Genomic DNA, 19,704 nt, shown 5'->3' with positions numbered 1-19,704 from the left:
AAAAAATTATTTCCTTTGAAATCAGAGAATTAATAGCGAATTAGGCCCAGTTGCATGCAGAACCCTATGTAAGTACGAATATTAACTTTAGAAAGTTGCAATGAGTTTAATATTTGTTTTATCGTACGCCAAATGTTTTTAAAATGAAATGAAGTTTTGGGCCATCATGTGATCTCTGATATAAACATTGGTGATACGTATAGAAACCAAATTTATAAGAATTTTTTTTTGTATTTTTATTAATCAAATCTTATAAAAAATAACTAAGTTTGTAGTAACTTTTACTTGAAACCACGTAGGAGGAACAAAACCACCAATTATGGGGAATTTTTGTGAATATTAGAACTAGAAATAAACTGGTTTTAAAGAACCCAATTGGCTTCAAGTGTAAAAAGTCTAAAATTAATGGTACTTTATGTTAATTTGAGCATTAAGATGGTATTGGAAAGCTTACAGGGAAGTAGTACTGGTGATTTTTGTACTAGTAAAATTCTAGTTTGGTACTATTTTCGTTTCCTGCAGGGTAACATCAGATTTAATTAAAAGTACAATAATTATATGAATATTCCCAGCAAAACATGACTTGCACTTACCCAGCTACACAGAGGGAAAAAGAAATATACACGCCTGGTAACAAATTGACACCAAACTGTTTATAATTTTTCAATACCATCCGTTGTCAAAGTATATATATAAGTACGACAACTTTTTGTAATGTTGACAACATTGCAACAATTCGTTGTAGAAATTTAAATTTTATACACACCTGTTTATTAGGGTTTAAAGTTTAATTCGGAAAACTTAATACAAATTCTGTTAAAAGTCTTGCCACATAATCACAAACTAACACATGTACTAACTTCACTTCAATTAGTAAAATCGCGATGTCAACAAATATGCATTTTTTACATAAATTAATACATCATCATAGAATAAAATTGTTTTTTATTTATTTGACCGTAATTAAAAATACAAAAAAATAAAAAAAAATCTGGATTTAATTGAATAAAAAACCACAATAGCAAATTTAATTACTACTCTACAAAAATTTGTTAGAGTTTGGGCATATGTGTGTACTATTATTTCATTTTATTTACTTTTTGTTAATTAAAGTCATATTTGAAAAAAAAAGAATCTAGCATTTGAATGAATACACCAGAGAGCTATTTTAAATAAAAGCACTTAGAAAAACAAATAAAAAACACCTACATAAATTTAATTAATTAAATTTTATTTAATAACCATTTTATAATTATTTACAGCAATACAAATTGTATAGAACTAAAAAAATATATATATAATAAAACACAAAAAATTTAATTAAATGCAAATGACTTTATTCCACCTGAATAATGATTAATTAATAATAATTGAATTTTGCATTATTTAATTTTAAAAAAATGTAACAAAAACAAACGGGAAATTTTATCACAATTTAAAATGTTTAAAACTGCTTCAAATTCGCTCAAGTATGTAAAGCATCAAAATGTGGTTTAAGTTTAAAAATGTTGCCACACTCATAATTGAAACGTTTCATTTATTGCTAATAACAATTCTACTCGGTAATCCATTCAATGTTAAACAAATTGACGACATTGTTGTGATGGCTTCCACAGCAAAAACGACTCTTGCAACAATAATGGCAAATAGTGCTACTACAGCTGCCAACAAACAGCAACCATCAACACCCTCAATACTGACAGCTGCAGCATCATCATTATCAGCAGCAACCTCCCTGGCAGCAACAACAGCAGTACCATCACCATCATCATTGCTATCATCATTATCCGCCTCCTCATTGTTCTTCTCGGAAGAGAGTGGTGATGGTGGTGCCACCAACAGCAAACTGTATGATTCAACATTTGCACAAGCAATTGACAGAAATGGTAAGTGCTGATGTGAAAACAAATAAATTCTATTTATTTTTAAACGGAAATTGTCGTATAAATTTATTTGGTATTCAAATTTATGCACGAATTCAAATACGTTTGTTAGTGTTTGATTAGAGAAGTTGTAAGGAAAACATTGTTTTAAAACCACACTACGATAAAATTTAATAAAAATATAATAGAGAATTTATGTAATGTTAATCTACGTCAGGCATGGAAAATTCAGTACTTTAGTACTTTTAAATATCCAAAAATACCGCGGGACCCACACGATATTATCGGTATTTTATAACTTTTGACAGGCCAGGTTGAAGTCTATAGTCTAGTCTATAGTCTAGTCTATAGTCTAGTCTATAGTCTAGTCTATAGTCTAGTCTATAGTCTAGTCTAGTCTATAGTCTAGTCTAGTCTATAGTCTAGTCTAGTCTATAGTCTAGTCTAGTCTATAGTCTAGTCTAGTCTATAGTCTAGTCTAGTCTAGTCTAGTCTAGTCTAGTCTAGTCTATAGTCTAGTCTAGTCTATAGTCTAGTCTAGTCTATAGTCTAGTCTAGTCTATAGTCTAGTCTAGTCTATAGTCTAGTCTAGTCTAGTCTATAGTCTAGTCTAGTCTATAGTCTAGTCTAGTCTATAGTCTAGTCTAGTCTAGTCTATAGTCTAGTCTAGTCTAGTCTATAGTCTAGTCTAGTCTATAGTCTAGTCTAGTCTATAGTCTAGTCTAGTCTATAGTCTAGTCTAGTCTATAGTCTAGTCTAGTCTATAGTCTAGTCTAGTCTATAGTCTAGTCTATAGTCTAGTCTATAGTCTAGTCTATAGTCTAGTCTATAGTCTAGTCTATAGTCTAGTCTATAGTCTAGTCTATAGTCTAGTCTATAGTCTAGTCTATAGTCTAGTCTATAGTCTAGTCTATAGTCTAGTCTATAGTCTAGTCTATAGTCTAGTCTATAGTCTAGTCTATAGTCTAGTCTATAGTCTAGTCTATAGTCTAGTCTATAGTCTAGTCTATAGTCTAGTCTAGTCTAGTCTATAGTCTAGTCTATAGTCTAGTCTAGTCTATAGTCTAGTCTATAGTCTAGTCTATAGTCTAGTCTATAGTCTAGTCTATAGTCTAGTCTATAGTCTAGTCTATAGTCTAGTCTATAGTCTAGTCTATAGTCTAGTCTATAGTCTAGTCTATAGTCTAGTCTATAGTCTAGTCTATAGTCTAGTCTAGTCTATAGTCTAGTCTATAGTCTAGTCTATAGTCTAGTCTATAGTCTAGTCTATAGTCTAGTCTATAGTCTAGTCTATAGTCTAGTCTATAGTCTAGTCTATAGTCTAGTCTATAGTCTAGTCTATAGTCTAGTCTATAGTCTAGTCTATAGTCTAGTCTATAGTCTAGTCTATTCTATAGTCTAGTCTATAGTCTAGTCTATAGTCTAGTCTATAGTCTAGTATTTAGTCTAGTCTATAGTCTAGTCTATAGTCTAGTCTATAGTCTAGTCTATAGTCTAGTCTATAGTCTAGTCTATAGTCTAGTCTATAGTCTAGTCTATAGTCTAGTCTATAGTCTAGTCTATAGTCTAGTCCATAGTCTAATCTATAGTCTAGTCTATAATCTAATCGACAAATTCCTACTGCCTTATTCATAAACATTTATCAAAAGTTTATAGTACAAAATTTGCATGAAAATTTTATTTATAAACCTTTGTTAAAAATTTTTGTAAATTTTCGATAAATTTTCATTTTATAGAAAAGTTCTGCATTTATAAATTTCTTCTTAAAATTCTAAAACTATTGGGAAATACATTTACGCGCTGTCCTGCAGTTTTAAAAATTTTACGGTTTACTTACTCAATACTTTTACAAATTTGGTTTGTGCTAAATAGTTTAACATTTAACCAGTTAAAATAACAAAAATGTTTTTCCATCTAGTTTCCAAATATGTGCATTTTACTTATTGTAAGGTCATATGTGAAAAGTGCTTAAAAATTGTTTAATGTATTATTTTTTTATATTTTGGAAAGTAAATATTTATAATTTTGCATGCTTACATACATATATATATACATATATGTATGTATATTTAAGTTGTAGACATGGGATTGTATGTATTTTGTATGTTGAAAGAATACTGTAATGAAATTATAAATTATGTATGAATTCTGTGAGCAACTGGATGGTTTAGAATTTATATCTACTGCAGATTAACACACAAGTGTATAGGAAACATGATTATTTATGTACTCACGATATACATACATACTTAAATGTGTATTCTTATGCATACAATGGAATTTCAGACTGTCTGCTTCAAACTGGTAATTTTACCTACTTACAAATTTAGGTTTCTCTTATTACAGAATAAGCTATATCACATATTAAATCTATTAGCATCTGATTGTAGAAGGATGAATTCAACTGTTGCCACACCTATAATAACCACACGATTTCAAGTAAATTATTGTATTAATGTGATTGATTTCTAGATTAACTAACAAGTGGTTGAAAATTTCAGAGATATGGATACATTGGCTCTAAGTTAAACTGCTGGGATTTGTTTAAACACACAAAAAAAAACTGCATTATATCCTCAAATGTACCCAAACGTAAATTTAAATGATTTTCAAGCAAATATGTTTACTATAGCTAAACCTTTTTAAATTTACTAAATAGAAATTTCTCTTAACCTACATGATTTTACTTTATACTATTTGCAATTGCTATTTTGTTTAATTCTACTTTAGCCCAGCTGTTTGTACTATTTACACAGTAATTCAATGGTAAAAGTAAAAAGTAGGAAAAAAATTAAATAAAGAAAAACATTTGCAAAATATTAAAACTCAAGGCTTATAAAACATCTGAGTTTACAGCACCAGAGGTGAAGGTTAAATTGTGGTTTTTTGTTGAAAGTTTTTTTTTTCGATTATGAAATTGTGTGTTTTACACAAATTCAAAGGCACACAGACATTATTCATAATATACATACATATATATATACAGCAACAAATCTTACTTTAATCCATTTACTTATATGTGTGTGCAATATAAAAGTTAACAAAATAAAACATAAAATACTATTAAGCAATTTGTTGCATTAAAGTTAAATTTAAAGGAAAAGAAAAAATAAGTATTTAGATAAATTTGTAGTAAATGAAAAGATAAAACATTATTGACTTTTTTAAAGGAAATTTTAGAAGAAAATGAACTAAAAATATATAATTAAATATTTTAAGATGAAGAAAACTTTTTATAAATTAAGAATTTATAAGTAGAATTTCTAAAATTACCCATAAATAAAAAATTTATCAAAAATTCTCTTTAGATAATCTATTTACATATATAAAAGAGTACCATTACTGACTGACTGATTTGTCATCGCACAATGCATCTGTATCTACTCTTAAAATTATCAGATGGGTGTCTGGTACTTTTTTGAAATTCATACTTTTAAGGGGTGAAAATGTGTAACAAAGGTGATTTTGGTACCTTTTTGGCCCTTTATAACTTTTTAACTAATAAACAAAATAACATTTTTGTAAATGTTCGGAATATATCTCCCAAAATTATGAGACACCTGTTTCGTACTTTTTTAAAATTCAGTCCTTTTTGGGTGTAAAAGGGAGAAAACTGTATTTTTGGTACTTTTTCTTAGCTAATGTGAAAACTTTTTCGATTTATTAAAGTATTCCTATTAAATTACGGACTAACACTTTAATATTTATTGAAACATAATTTTTGCTATTTTACTGGGGAAAAAAGTACCAAAAAGGGGAAAACGATAAATTTGATTTTATTCAAACTCATTGAGTCAATTTTTATAAAATTTGAAAAAGTAGTTTATTAACTCACACAAAATAAGCTATTGGTATATTATTTAGGAATTCGAGTATAAGGCTATATAGGATCAAATTCGAGTAAATTGTTTGGTACTTTTTGAAAGCACAATTTTTTTGGAACAAATGAAAGCAGATTTGAATGGTTTGAGTTGTATCTGTGATACAGAGATACGGAACATTTCGTAAACTTAATTCTCGAATAAGTGCATTTCTAAGCGAAAAGGGAAAATTGTACTCTTTTTATTAGTACTTTCCACTAAGGTAGAATTTACTCCACTTTTGGTACTTTTTCTTTCTTCAAATGATACTCTTTGTATTTTCTATAATATGAATTCAAAACACATTATTATTAAACATGCACGGTTCTCATTGAATAAGATTCTTTAAGAGAGAACTTTTTAGTACTTCTTATCTCATAAATGGTACTTTATGAATTTTCTAAAATATTCAACTTAGGAATAAAAATTTTAACATACATGGTCTTGACTGAGTAATATTCTGCAAGTGCGAACTCTTTGCTACTTTTCCATTCTTCAAATGGTACTTTTTTGGTTCTCTATAATGGTTAACTGGAACACATGACACACGGTCCTTATTAAATGAGAGATTTTTGTACTTTTTCGTTTTTCCGATGGTACTTTTTGATAAATTGATCATAAAAATATAAAATTTAAAACGTAGGGATCTTAGTGAATGAGAATCTACTGAAAGGGACTTTTGTTGCTTTTTCATTCATCAAATTATATTTTTTGAATTGTACTTTTTGAACACAGAAACATAAAATTTTTGATTAAATGAGAATCTCTAAGAGGTATTTTTTAAAATAGTACTTTCGAAATTTTCTATAATGAGAATTTACCGAATAGTTTCTATAAATTGAGAATTTATGGAATATTTTATCTATATCGAAAATTTTCTATAATTCGAGAATTTGTCGAAAATTTTCTTTGTATTGAGAACTTAAGAAAAATTTATTCAATTTAATTTTTTATAAATTAAATTTTTTTTTAAATTTTTTATAAATTAAATTTTTTTTTTTTTTTAATTTTTTATATGGAAAATTGTTCCATAATTTTCTGTAAATTGGAAAAATATAGAAAATTTAAAAATATCAAGATTTTATTGAAAATATTCTATACATTATGAATTTATTGAATATTTTTTATAAATTGAGACTTTATCGAAAACTTTCTATAAATCTAGTATTAATCGATATTTTTCTACAAATATATACTTTACCGAATTTTTTCTATAAATTGAGAATTTACCAAATATTTTCTACAAATTTGTAATTTACGAAATTTAGCAATTTATTGCTAAATTTCGAATTTTTTCAAAATTTTTCTAAAAAAAAAAATTGATTTATCGAAAAATTTCTAAAAATAAAATTAGCGAAAAATTTCTTAAAAAAAAACATATTTTCTTATAAATTTTGATAAATCAATGTCTTATGGCCTTTCTAACATAATACTTTAATAATTTCAGTCAAATACTAAATTCAAAAATGTTGCCTTAACACTTCGTCTTAAAGTTAAGAACATAAATGGGACGAAAAACAACATTTATATTAATCAGCATTCAACAACAACAAAAAAACTTACATATTTCTGGTTCTGAATTTTAATATTTAAAAGTTTTTTACACAAACAAAAAAAAAAACAACAAAAACTTTTAGTTAAAGAAAACTAAAAGAATAGAAACAAGATAGAAAAATGAAAAAAAAAATGTCAAAAAAAGAAAACTCAGTATTTATATGAATTTGATTAGAGCAGAATACTAAAGCAAAATATCTATGGCTATAAGCAAACAAACATTTGTAGTTGTGTTTGGAATATCTAAACCAATATATGTAAACCAAAATTATGCCAAAACAGCAGAAAAACAAACTTTTTTAATTAAGGTTGTCCATCATGTAAATATTGGAAAACCCAACAAGAAATTCATTGCCACAAACAATCATTCTACATATAAAAAGACTGGTGATGTTTTAGGATGAAGGAACAAAAAGAAAGCTGACACCAAAAGAAAAATTTAACCAAAAATAAAATGAAAAATAAAAGAAAAAAAAAAGAAAAATTAAACCCGAACTCAAAACAAATTCTCATAAAAGAAATAAGAAACGAACAAGTTAGAGTGCTATATTCGGCTATGCCGAATCTTAAATACCCTCCACCAGCAAACTACTTTTTATTGAAACCCATCTAACTATCTAATTTTTAGATAACTTGCCAAAATTTTTGTCAAACTAATTTTGATTAGGTCCAGAAAATGTATATTAATACGCCAGTTCGAAAACATTTTAACAGAATGATGTATCTATACACAGAATATGGGAGTTGTGACCAATTATGGAGTGATCATGAAACAATTTCATATAATGATTTATATGCAGAAAAAGATCAAGTCTAATTTTACTCCAATAGCTTAGGTGACTTTAGGAAGTGGATTTTATATAGGAGCTGTGAGCAATTAAGGGCCTATCCGGAAAAATTTCGCAGAGTGATTCATATGTGCACAAATCATATTTTATCAAGATATCTTTATTTGATAATTAAATATGTGCGTTAAAGGGATTTTTTTAAGTGGACCTATTACCAAATATGGACCGATCCAGAAAAAATTTGGTACAATGTTTTATATGCCTATCCGCAAAAAATTTCGTAGAGTGATTTATGTAAAGACAAAACATAATTGTGTCGAATTTTCTCAAATTTCTCTCAGAAGTGGACCTTATATAGAAGCTATGGCCAATAATGGACCGATCCGAGAAAAAAGTGGTAGAATGATTCATATGTACACAAAACTTATTCAAGTCGAATTTTACCCCTATAGCTTTAGAATTCAATGAAATATATGCGTGTAAGTGATTTTTGGAAGTGGACCTTATATGGGAACTATGATCAATTATGGGCCTATTCGGGAAACATTTCGCAGAGTGATTCATATTTGGACAAAACATGTTTGTGTCGAATTTTATCAAGATAGATTTATTTGATAATGAAATATGTGCTTTTAAGTGATTTTCGTAAGTGGACCTTATATGGGAGTTATGACCAATAATGGACCGACCCGTAAAAAATTTATAAAATGATTTGTACGTACACAAAACATATTCAAATCGAATTTTATCCCAACAGCTTTAGAATTCAATGAAATATATGCGTTTATGTGATTTTCGGAAGTGGACCTTATACGGGAGCTATGACCAATTATAGGCCTATCCGGAAAAAATTTCGTAGAATAATTCATGTTTAGGTAAAACATATTTGTGTCGAATTTTATCAATATAGCTTTACTTGGCATTGAAATATGTGCTTTTAAGTGATTTTCGGAAGTGGGCCTTATATGGGATATATGACCAATTATGGACCGATCCGTTAAAAATTTTGTAGAATGATTTGTATGTATACAAAACTGATTTGTGTCGAATTTTATCCCGATAGCTTTATAATTCAATGAAATATATGCGTTTAAAAACGTTTAAAAACATATCCAACTCGAATTTTATCATAATAGCTTTATTCATCAATGAAATATGTGCGTTTATGTGATTTTCGGAAGTGGACCTTATATGGGAGCTATGACCAATTGTGGACCGAGTGAGATCTACGTTGACAGTATAATTTCTGTTCATATTATATTTACATGTACAAAATTTTGTGTTGATACCGATATATTTGCACAGAAAAAAATTACGACAAATCAATTGTCATATTAATTACCAAATTCGACAATACAATAAATTTTTTTATTGAAAAGGCACCAACAACCTTTTTTGTAAATACAATACGTATTATTGTTACTTGAAATTTTTAACACTTAACAATATTTTTTAACAACGAGTTTGTAATATTGAAAAATTAAATTGTTAACAATCAACATATATGTTATAGTAAAACTTTCTATATATAAAACAAATAAATTGTTAACAATCTGAAATCATATTTTAACAATATGGTAGTTAAATAGAATACTTTTTTAATTGCAAATTAATTAGCCATTCAACAAATTATTCGTCATATTAATGAACTATATAGTTAAACATTGTTTAACAACTTTTTGACCAAAAAAAATGCAAATTCAAATTAGTTTTATTTTTTTTATTATTTTAATTTGTTATAGGTAGAATTAAACATATAATTATGGTAAGTTACATGAAAATTAAAACATGTATCAATTAAAAACAAAAATTAACAATAAAAAAGGTATGTAAGATAGCAATATAAAAAGAATAATAATGAAAAAATAACGCTTATGTAATTATTTAAACTGAAAAGGAAAACCAATAAGATATTAACATTTGAAATATCATGATTTTTATATAATGTATACTGTGTATTTATACATTAGTTATTTAAAGTTAATTGATTTATAAGTGCATTTACTTTTAAACTGTTTTTAGATTTTGGCATTTCATAAAAAAAGGATTGAATAAAAATATAAAAAAATTCAGATTCCTTTGGGAATTCAAGATTAAATACAAACATAAGTTTATATAATATATCTATAGCTGTTAAACATTTTACAAATGGGTATCTTATTTGACCGTCGCAATACAGTGTTATGCTTTTTATGTCCCAAATTTCCACAACTACTAACAGTAGGGGCTGAATGTTAGTCTTCTGTATTTTTAACAAGTTAAGCTTTGCGTCAACTTCTTCCTGCGTCTTCCCCATAAGAGCAAATGATTGCTGAGAATCTTCTATAGAGAATTTCTTTCGTCGTTTTGATCCATCAGCATTTTTTAATACTGTTAGCGATGGAGGTAGTAAGTGATGTAGCAACCAAAACGTGGAAAATACTTTAGAATCTGAAAATAATGAATTATAGTTAAATAACTTATGTACATATTTAAGCATTTGGGTTTTCTGCATATATGTATACCTTCATTGCAAGTTTTAGATTTATCTAAAATAGTTAATGCTGCAGAATTAACAATTTTATTTTTAAGCAAAATATTTATTTTTTCTGAATACTGGTCCCATTTCACTTCCATAGTTTTCGCAGTTGGAAACCTAATGCAAAAATCTATATCGATCTGCAAATAATATAAACTTGTAAGTATTATGAATTAGTTTGTTAACTATCGGATTTTCTATTAAAGACTTGATAACCTTGGACATATGTATGAACGAAGTCGAAAAATTTGTGTTTGTGTTTTTTTAACGATTGTCTTAAATCCTTTATAGAAAATCCCTTAAATTTTAGTTCAATGTACATGTAAATACAAACCAATTGATATCCTGAAGGTTTTTTGTATTCTGGCCATTCATTAAGTATATCTAAGGTAGTACTCAATTTCTTGATTTGATTTAGTCTATAATGTGAACATTTTCTCCAATATATGTCTAACTCATCCATTGTTATAGTATCATTTCTCAAACATTTAACGGAAAACTCTGCATCTGGTTCATCTATGCATAAGAATAAAAATCTAAGTAAGTTAAAATGTAAAATATAATACATAAGAGGAATGATACATACCATTACATACAGGTTCTTGATCTTTACTTATATTTTCTTTCATTAGGGGTTTGGTTTGGCGCTTTAAGTTATGGAGTTTATTATATAATTTACCTCTTTTTCCAATATTGTAATAACTCTAAAATATATAAGTATTTATGTTTATATATTATTTGGTTACATTTTTATTATATTTTACATACTAATTGTTCAGTTGGAAACACTTTACATATTTGTTGTTCAATATTTGAGCAATCCGTTAAGGTACACCTATATCCCTTTACATCGATATATTTTGCTATAGTGTTTAACAATAGCACCCGAACTTCCTCACTAAATATTTGGTTTTCCTCATAGTTTTTAATGATTTTTTCTCCAACATTTGTGTCCTTTAATATAGACATTAGGCTTGGAACTTTTTTACTGCATTCAGGAAAATCTTCAAATGTATTTTCAACTTCTATTTCGCTAGAGGAGGACTTAGATAGCCATTTTTTACGATGGTGTTCAAATGCGGCTTGTTCTCCAACTGATTTATCTTGGAACAATTTTTTAATGTGACTTTTGTCAAGGTATTTTAGTACTTCTATAGATATACTTTGATCTTTAAACACATCAAAAACAAAAAAATATATTAGTATTATTAGGAATAAAGAACACATTATTTTGTCACACGAACTAATAGGTATAAATTTCAGGTAGTAATTTATATAAAAACTTTGTCAAAAGGACAGAATTGTTTAGATGTTTTTAATAGGATGCAATTTTTGATACATTAAAAAACATTAAAATGTTCGTGTGGCATAACTTATTTTAAATAATTAAAAACAGTTACCTCTTAGATGAGTATATAAATGCCCAAGTTTCCATGTGTGAAGTAAATTGTATAATTCTGATTTCTCATCAGTGATATTTGCTTGGTTTTCCTTAGAGTTATATGAAAATAAATGAGTTAATATATAGTATGGTAATATTCTTTTAATTTAACATATTGCTTCCCAGAATGAGTTTCAACCATTTTAACGGGAGGCCCTAAGAGTTCATCAATTCGTAATATAGTATAATTATTTGTACTGGATTGAATTTCAAAGGAAGAAAAATGAACATTGTATTCTGCAAGAATTCTTTGACAGCATAGAAGGATTTCACTGGGATCTTTTCTGATAATACAAATTAATTTATATAACTCGATATCTTGTTTAAATGCAGCAGTAAACATGTTTTCGCCATATGTATATCCGAAAATTTCAACATCTCTATACAATGTTAGATTTTTGCTTTCTGTATTCAGTTTACGACTTATAATCGCTTTCACTTTTAAATCAATCAAATGCGCTTTAAATATAATGTCTTCATTCGGTAATGGATTCAATATTATATTTGCGAATCTCATTTGCTGTTTAAAAGCAAAGGTTTTCGAGACATTTTTGCGTGAAGTTATTACATGAGAATATATTTTGTATTCTTTATGTTTGGCTTCATACTTGTAGGTCCATATGTTTCTTAGTGGTCCACATTTTCTTATTATCATAGGGTAGTGAGTAAGAAAATGAAACTTCGGAGTTAATTTTTTTTTGAACAGATTTTGATAATTTTGATTTATCATTTCAACTTTCTTCTCAATTTGTAGCAATAATTCTTGAGAGACTTCAAAACAAATCAAATCTTCTATTAATTCAATAAAATTTAAAACAAATTTCCAAACTTCATCTCCGTATGGAATAAGATCTCCAATTATAAGTGGAAGATAATGACAGAAAAGCATCATTTGATTGGCGGGAAACTTAAATTTTTTATTTTCTAACTCCGTCAACAAAATTTGTTTCTTTTCACTTCCTTTGTCCTTATGTGCATAAGAAAAACTTTTTAATCTTGCATTCATAGAATTTAGATCAAAGTATTTCATTGTTTGAGTGAAATATAGTAATGATTCGGCAAAAATATAATGGCACGTGCCCTCAAAAATATCATGCATTAGGTCAACACTGAAGTTTTCAGTGGCATGAAATGATGGGATGGTATTAAAGATTGAATTGGAAACAATTCCTGTTTCAGATGGTGTATTTGTTGAAATTGCTTCTCTATAATTGATCCTATTTCTAATAAAATTTTGATTTTCTCTGCATGATCTTTGTGCATCTTGCTTTTTCATTTGGCAAAATCTACAATAGTAGTTTGCTGAAAAAGATTTAGCGAAATTTAGAATTGTATTTAACCCCAAATTATCACCAAGGATTAATCCCAAAACAAAGTGTACAGTCCTAACGCCTGTGGAGGTTTTAATTTCAATGCCATTTTCCTCTAAGTTTTTCAACACTTTTACTAGTGGCATAAAACATTCATTTGTACCATATTTTTTTATGTCCGAAGATTTTATAGAATATGCAAGAAAAACGGAATTTAATTTGGATGATTTACCAGGAAGACAGGGAAAACTGAAGTAAACATTGCACATGGCCTGATTTGTTGATTTAGAGCCAATAGGGTTGTTGATCCCAAAGTCGTCCACGTAAATAAAAAATGGAATTAATGTCTTTTGTGGATAAATCCTAGTTTTTTGAATCCACAAATCGCCTTGGATGAAGTTAATAATTTTATTATTTTGTTTTATTTCTTCCATATGATGTAAAACTTTATCAAGGAAGTTATCTGATTCAAATATTTTCTTAAATTGAAATTCCAGTGGCATTATTGTACCTACAGTGTTTTTGGTATTTCCGACTTTAAAAGTGTTTGGAGTTGATATAAGATCCATTTCTTTCATTCGTTTTTCGAATCTGTATTCTGTTTTTACATCGCTAAATAGTTCAGCTATATCATTTAATATCGTTTTCGTAGTTGAATCTTGTAGAACTAATTGTGGTATTGACTTCTTAAGGAAGTTCACGATTGCAAATACAATATTATTTTCAACGTTTTCTCGTATTTTATTAACATCTGCTCTCGATATATTTTTAAAAGAATGTAATGATAGTATAAACTTACTTGCAGAATCCCTCATTGTTTGAATATGTTCATAGTATACATCGCTGCTAGTATTTATAGGATCAATATCGACTTCCATATTTGATGATGCACTTTGAAATGACGTCATATTATTAATCTCACCTGTTCCACTAATGTCTTCTCGGATAGAAATGACACTTTTTTCTTTAAAATGATTTAAAACGTGTTTTTTAAAAGATTTCTTTAGTGAAAATTTTTGAAAACACTCATTAAAATAACACGTATAAATTTTGTTTTCACCAACAAAGGGACATTCCTTCAAATGGGTAAAAAACTCATTTGTGCAAGAAAATAATTCATCACATTGAAAACACTTAATATAATTTACCATTTTGCTACAAATATTTATCTAAAATCTTGAAATATGTAAATTTTATTTTTAATTTCGTTTGACTTTGACACTTTTTATTTTTGAGATATTTATTTTGAAAACAGTGTGAATAATTACCCAATAATTTTTATCGTCAATATATAAAAAAACTGAAAATATTTAAATTATAAGTATACATTACTAATTTTGTTTTAATTTTTTCACATATTTTTAACAATTTTATTATTTGAATATCAACTAATGATAAGTAAAGAACGATTTACAGTTATTTAATTAAAAAAGTTGTTAAACATATTAATCAATTGGTAACAATTTTGTATAATTGCTTCACAACATTTGCAATTTTTTTCTGTGTGAGGGAGTTATTAACGATAAACTAATTTCCGGGAATATATACCTTTGTATGGGGGCTATGGGAAATATTGGATCGATTGTAAAGATTTTGAACATAATTGATCACTGCCCTGAAAAAATAATGTGTGACAAAATTCATCGAAATATCTTTGGTAGTTTCTGAGAAAACTGTAAAAGAATTATGAAAAAAACGTAATTTTTTTCGAGGTAGTCTGAAATTTGTACTCATAACTTTTTACGTTGTGAACCGATTTTGCTGATTTTCAATACCAAACTGCTTAGGATAATAATAAATATTTTGGGTGAATTTGGTTGACTGCCTTTACTTAGTTTTAACGTGAGCGTGTTTTACACAGACAGACAGACAGACGGACAGACGGACATAGCTAAATCGACTCACAATTTGATAAGGACCCAGAATATATATACTTTGTTGGGTCTTAGATGAATATTTCTTGGTGTTACACACGGAACGACAAACTTATATATACCCTCTATCACCACTGATGGTGGTGGAGGGTATAAAAAGAAACCAACAATTTATAAACAGAAAAAGAAATGTTAAACATGATTAGAATATATAGGCCAATTAGGAAAACATACAAGACATTGTAGCCATGGTCATAAACACACAACTTTGGGGGTTTTTTAGCCAACAAACAAGGACATTAATATGAGTTCAACTCATACATATACTTACATATATATATCGGTTATTTTCTGAGTTATGCCAGTCTTGTAGTAAGTCAGCGATATAAGTATATACATATGTATGTATGTTGTTGCTCTTGGAATATTTTGTGTTAAACTAAATTAAATACACATGTCTAGGGCTAAAATCAAATTTTTGGTTTTTATTTTGAAAAATGTTGCTTCATGTAGTATAAAAGCAAAACTTACGAGAGTGATATGAAAAATTGATTTTGTTTTAGATGCTGGTTACAAAAGTTTCAGCATATTTTCATCACAACTCTTTTTACCTTACAGCATGGTGTAGTGATGGAGCACTTTAATGGGGAGAGTATATTGGGTTTATGCTGATGATTATGTAACCCACAATAATATTGTTCCTATACCCACCTTAAAGTATACCAATCGGCTTAGAATTTCAGAATATTTTCTGAGTCGATTTAGCTTTGTCCGTCCATCAGTCTGTCCGCCCGTATGTCTGTCCGTCTGTCCGTCCGTCCATATAAATCAAACTACAGGTCGCAATTTTAAAGACAATTTAATGAAATTTGGCACATGATCTTCTGTTATACCAGAGACGAAACCTATTGAAAACGGTTAACATCAATCCATTATTTTACCTAGACCCCATACAACAGAACCCCGTGTTTAACATACTCGTATCTCGACAAAAAGCTTTAAAACCAAGTTCTATACTAGCCTTGATGACCCTGATGAATTTTATAATGATAGGGCCTCATTTTACCCAAGCCCCTTCAAAATATGACTTAACAAACCACAATTTTATTTAACAGTAAATGGCTAAAGTATATCTGAGTCAAGGTTCAATTCAACATAAATGCTTTATTATGAAAATCATATTTTAAATCATATTTTACTATTATAACAGGTGTAGGGTATTATATGGTCGACCTCGCCCGTCTAAAATTTTTTACTTGTTTAAATTTAAATTCAACTTAATTTAACATTAGCTTGTTGCTAATAAAATATTTAACAAGCCTTTTATTTGAGATAAAGCTATAGGTATTCATTAAGTTCAACAACCATTTCCAATTAACTAATGTTTTATAAATTAAAATACATACAAATCTATTAAAAAAGGATAATTGTTTTATGAGCTAATTTTGTATTCCCTTTTAAAATTACACACTTTATACAAGCAAAATTAAAAAAAAAAAAAACATTAAAAGTTGCTTTCTTTAAACTTAAAAGTCAAGTAAAGGTTTTTCTTAGTAGTAAAAGGGGTCTGATGTCTAGGGAATACATTTTCCATTTTTAATAAAAATACTACACCGAGTACTTGGTATAAAAATATCAAATGAGTAGAAGAATATGTTTAAAAAAAGCTCATTACAACTAAGATAAAAGGAATTCTAAATCAACTAACATTATTAAAACTGATTAAAGAATCAATTTACGTATACTATTTAAAAATAATATATTTGCTATTTCTTTGTTTCATAATATAACCAAAATTCATATTTTCTTTTCTTCTACTACATATTGCCTTAAATGTTATTAATTTCTCATTATTATTATTTTTTTTTTTTGGTATATATTAAAAATGTTTTCTCTAAAAAGATTTTTCTTTTAGAAAACTGTTTCATAATGTTCATTTTTACTTTATTATTTAAAAAAAGAAAATGTTTACCCAATTTCATTTGCTCTTATTAATTTTAAATTTTGTTCTTTTGTTTTTCATTTCATAAAAATTAATCAACCATGCCAACAAACTCATATTCGAATATTAATTTAAATCTATGTTTGTTCATAAAAATAAAATTGAAAAAAATATAGCAAAACGATAGAAACACATCCCATGTTTCAAGTGAATTTATTGCCTCTACTAACCCAAAGTAAACTTATTTTCCATAAATATTAAGTATAAATGTGCATATGTATACGAAAATAAGAAAAAAATAAGAAAAAGAACAAAATTGAAATATGTACCAATAAATGAATTTTTGTTTTCTTTTTAAAGAGGGTCATTGAAGGAAGGAATCCAAAGTATAAGTAATCGATATTGTGCAAAATTATTGTACATATAAAAAATTTTAATTTTTAGTCACTCTCAAGTTTAATACTCATCATCATTATAGCTGAAATTATTTAGTCATGTTGTTTGTAGTACTTACACCTTTGTGTATCTGTAGGACTGTCTGTCCGTCTGTCTTTTTTGTTAGTCTGTCGAAAACTCAAGGGCTGAAGATTTTCACAAAAATTCTACTTAGATATACCAAATTTGACATTGATAGGTCCATAATTGATTTATAAAAATTTAAGGCAAAACTTCTAGTCAACAGAGCAAAGTGCACAGAGGACAGGATAACCTACAAGATTGCTTGGAATGCATATGAAAAAAAAAGTTCAAAATTGACCATCTTCCAAATGCAATATAGCTACAGAGAACACTATCATAGGATAAAAGCAAGTAGAAAAGTATAGTCGGGCGTGGTCGACCATATGATACTCCACCCCAATTACGAATTTTAAATTTCAATGAAAAATCATTTATGTTGATTTTTACCTTGGTTCCAACACATTTAATAAATATATTGAGGAAAAACTAATTTACTGAAAGCAGCCATAAAACTTGGTGAATTTGATGAGATACTGGAACATTTAACATAATTATTCGAGGGATCTAGATGAAATAATTGGGGACTAGGTTAAATAATTGATCGATTTCAACCATTTTCAAAAGCGTTTGTTCTTGATCCAAAAGAGGAGCACGTGCCAAATTCAATCAAATTATTTTAAAAATTGAGACCTTTAGCCGCACATAAGGTTTACATGGACTCAAAGAAGGATAGACGAACGGACAAACAGACAGACAGACGGATGGACGGGCAGACGGTCATAGCTTAATGGACTCATAAACTGACTCAGAGCCGATATTTTAAGGTGAGTGTAGGATAAATATTTTTGGTGTTACAAATGCCCTACCCACTTACTAGTGTAGGGTCTCTAAATTTTGAAAGTTGAAGCCAATAGCTCTTTGAAGGAAGACTCACCATGTCTAACTAACTAACTAACTAACTAACTAACTAACTAACTAACTAACTAACTAACTAACTACTAACTAACTAACTAACTAACTAACTAACTAACTAACTAACTAACTAACTAACTAACTAACTAACTACTAACTAACTAACTAACTACTAACTAACTAACTAACTAACTAACTAACTAACTAACTACTAACTAACTAACTAACTAACTAACTAACTAACTAACTAACTAACTAACTAACTAACTAACTAACTAACTAACTACTAACTAACTAACTAACTAACTAACTAACTAACTAACTAACTAACTAACTAACTAACTAACTAACTAACTAACTAACTAACTAACTAACTAACTAACTAACTAACTAACTAACTAACTAACTAACTAACTAACTAACTAACTAACTAACTAACTAACTAACTAACTAACTAACTAACTAACTAACTAACTAACTAACTAACTAACTACTAACTAACTAACTAACTAACTACTAACTAACTAACTAACTAACTAACTAACTAACTAACTAACTAACTAACTACTAACTAACTAACTAACTAACTAACTAACTAACTAACTAACTAACTAACTACTAACTAACTAACTACTAACTAACTAACTAACTAACTAACTAACTAACTAACTAACTAACTAACTAACTAACTAACTAACTAACTAACTAACTAACTAACTAACTAACTAACTAACTAACTAACTAACTAACTAACTAACTAACTAACTAACTAACTAACTAACTAACTAACTAACTAACTAACTAACTAACTAACTAACTAACTAACTAACTAACTACTAACTAACTAACTAACTAACTAACTAACTAACTAACTAACTAACTAACTAACTAACTAACTAACTAACTAACTAACTAACTAACTAACTAACTAACTAACTAACTAACTAACTAACTAACTAACTAACTAACTAACTAACTAACTAACTAACTAACTAACTAACTAACTAACTAACTAACTAACTAACTAACTAACTAACTAACTAACTAACTAACTAACTAACTAACTAACTAACTAACTAACTAACTAACTAACTAACTAACTAACTAACTAACTAACTAACTAACTAACTAACTAACTAACTAACTAACTAACTAACTACTAA

The 19,704-nt window shown here is 27.7% G+C and overlaps 1 protein-coding gene across 1 annotated transcript in view; it reads left to right on the top strand.

The window, feature by feature from the left end:
- The window catches only part of LOC119601202 (uncharacterized serine-rich protein C215.13), a 67,266-nt gene that overhangs the window by 7,168 nt on the left and 40,394 nt on the right, over positions 1-19,704 (top strand). The window contains exon 2 of the mRNA XM_037951984.1: positions 1,263-1,886. Within this exon, the coding sequence (XP_037807912.1) occupies positions 1,487-1,886 (400 nt within the window). The 5' untranslated portion in view covers positions 1,263-1,486. The remainder of the gene's footprint in view (positions 1-1,262; positions 1,887-19,704) is intronic.

The sequence above is a fragment of the Lucilia sericata genome, unplaced genomic scaffold, assembly GCF_015586225.1.
Source record: "Lucilia sericata isolate MDLA Ls3-8-SP2 unplaced genomic scaffold, ASM1558622v1 Contig000148F_arrow, whole genome shotgun sequence".
Classification (NCBI taxonomy): Eukaryota; Metazoa; Arthropoda; class Insecta; order Diptera; family Calliphoridae; genus Lucilia; species Lucilia sericata.
Note: the sequence above shows the minus strand (reverse complement) of the source record. Positions and strands in the feature narration are given on the sequence as shown.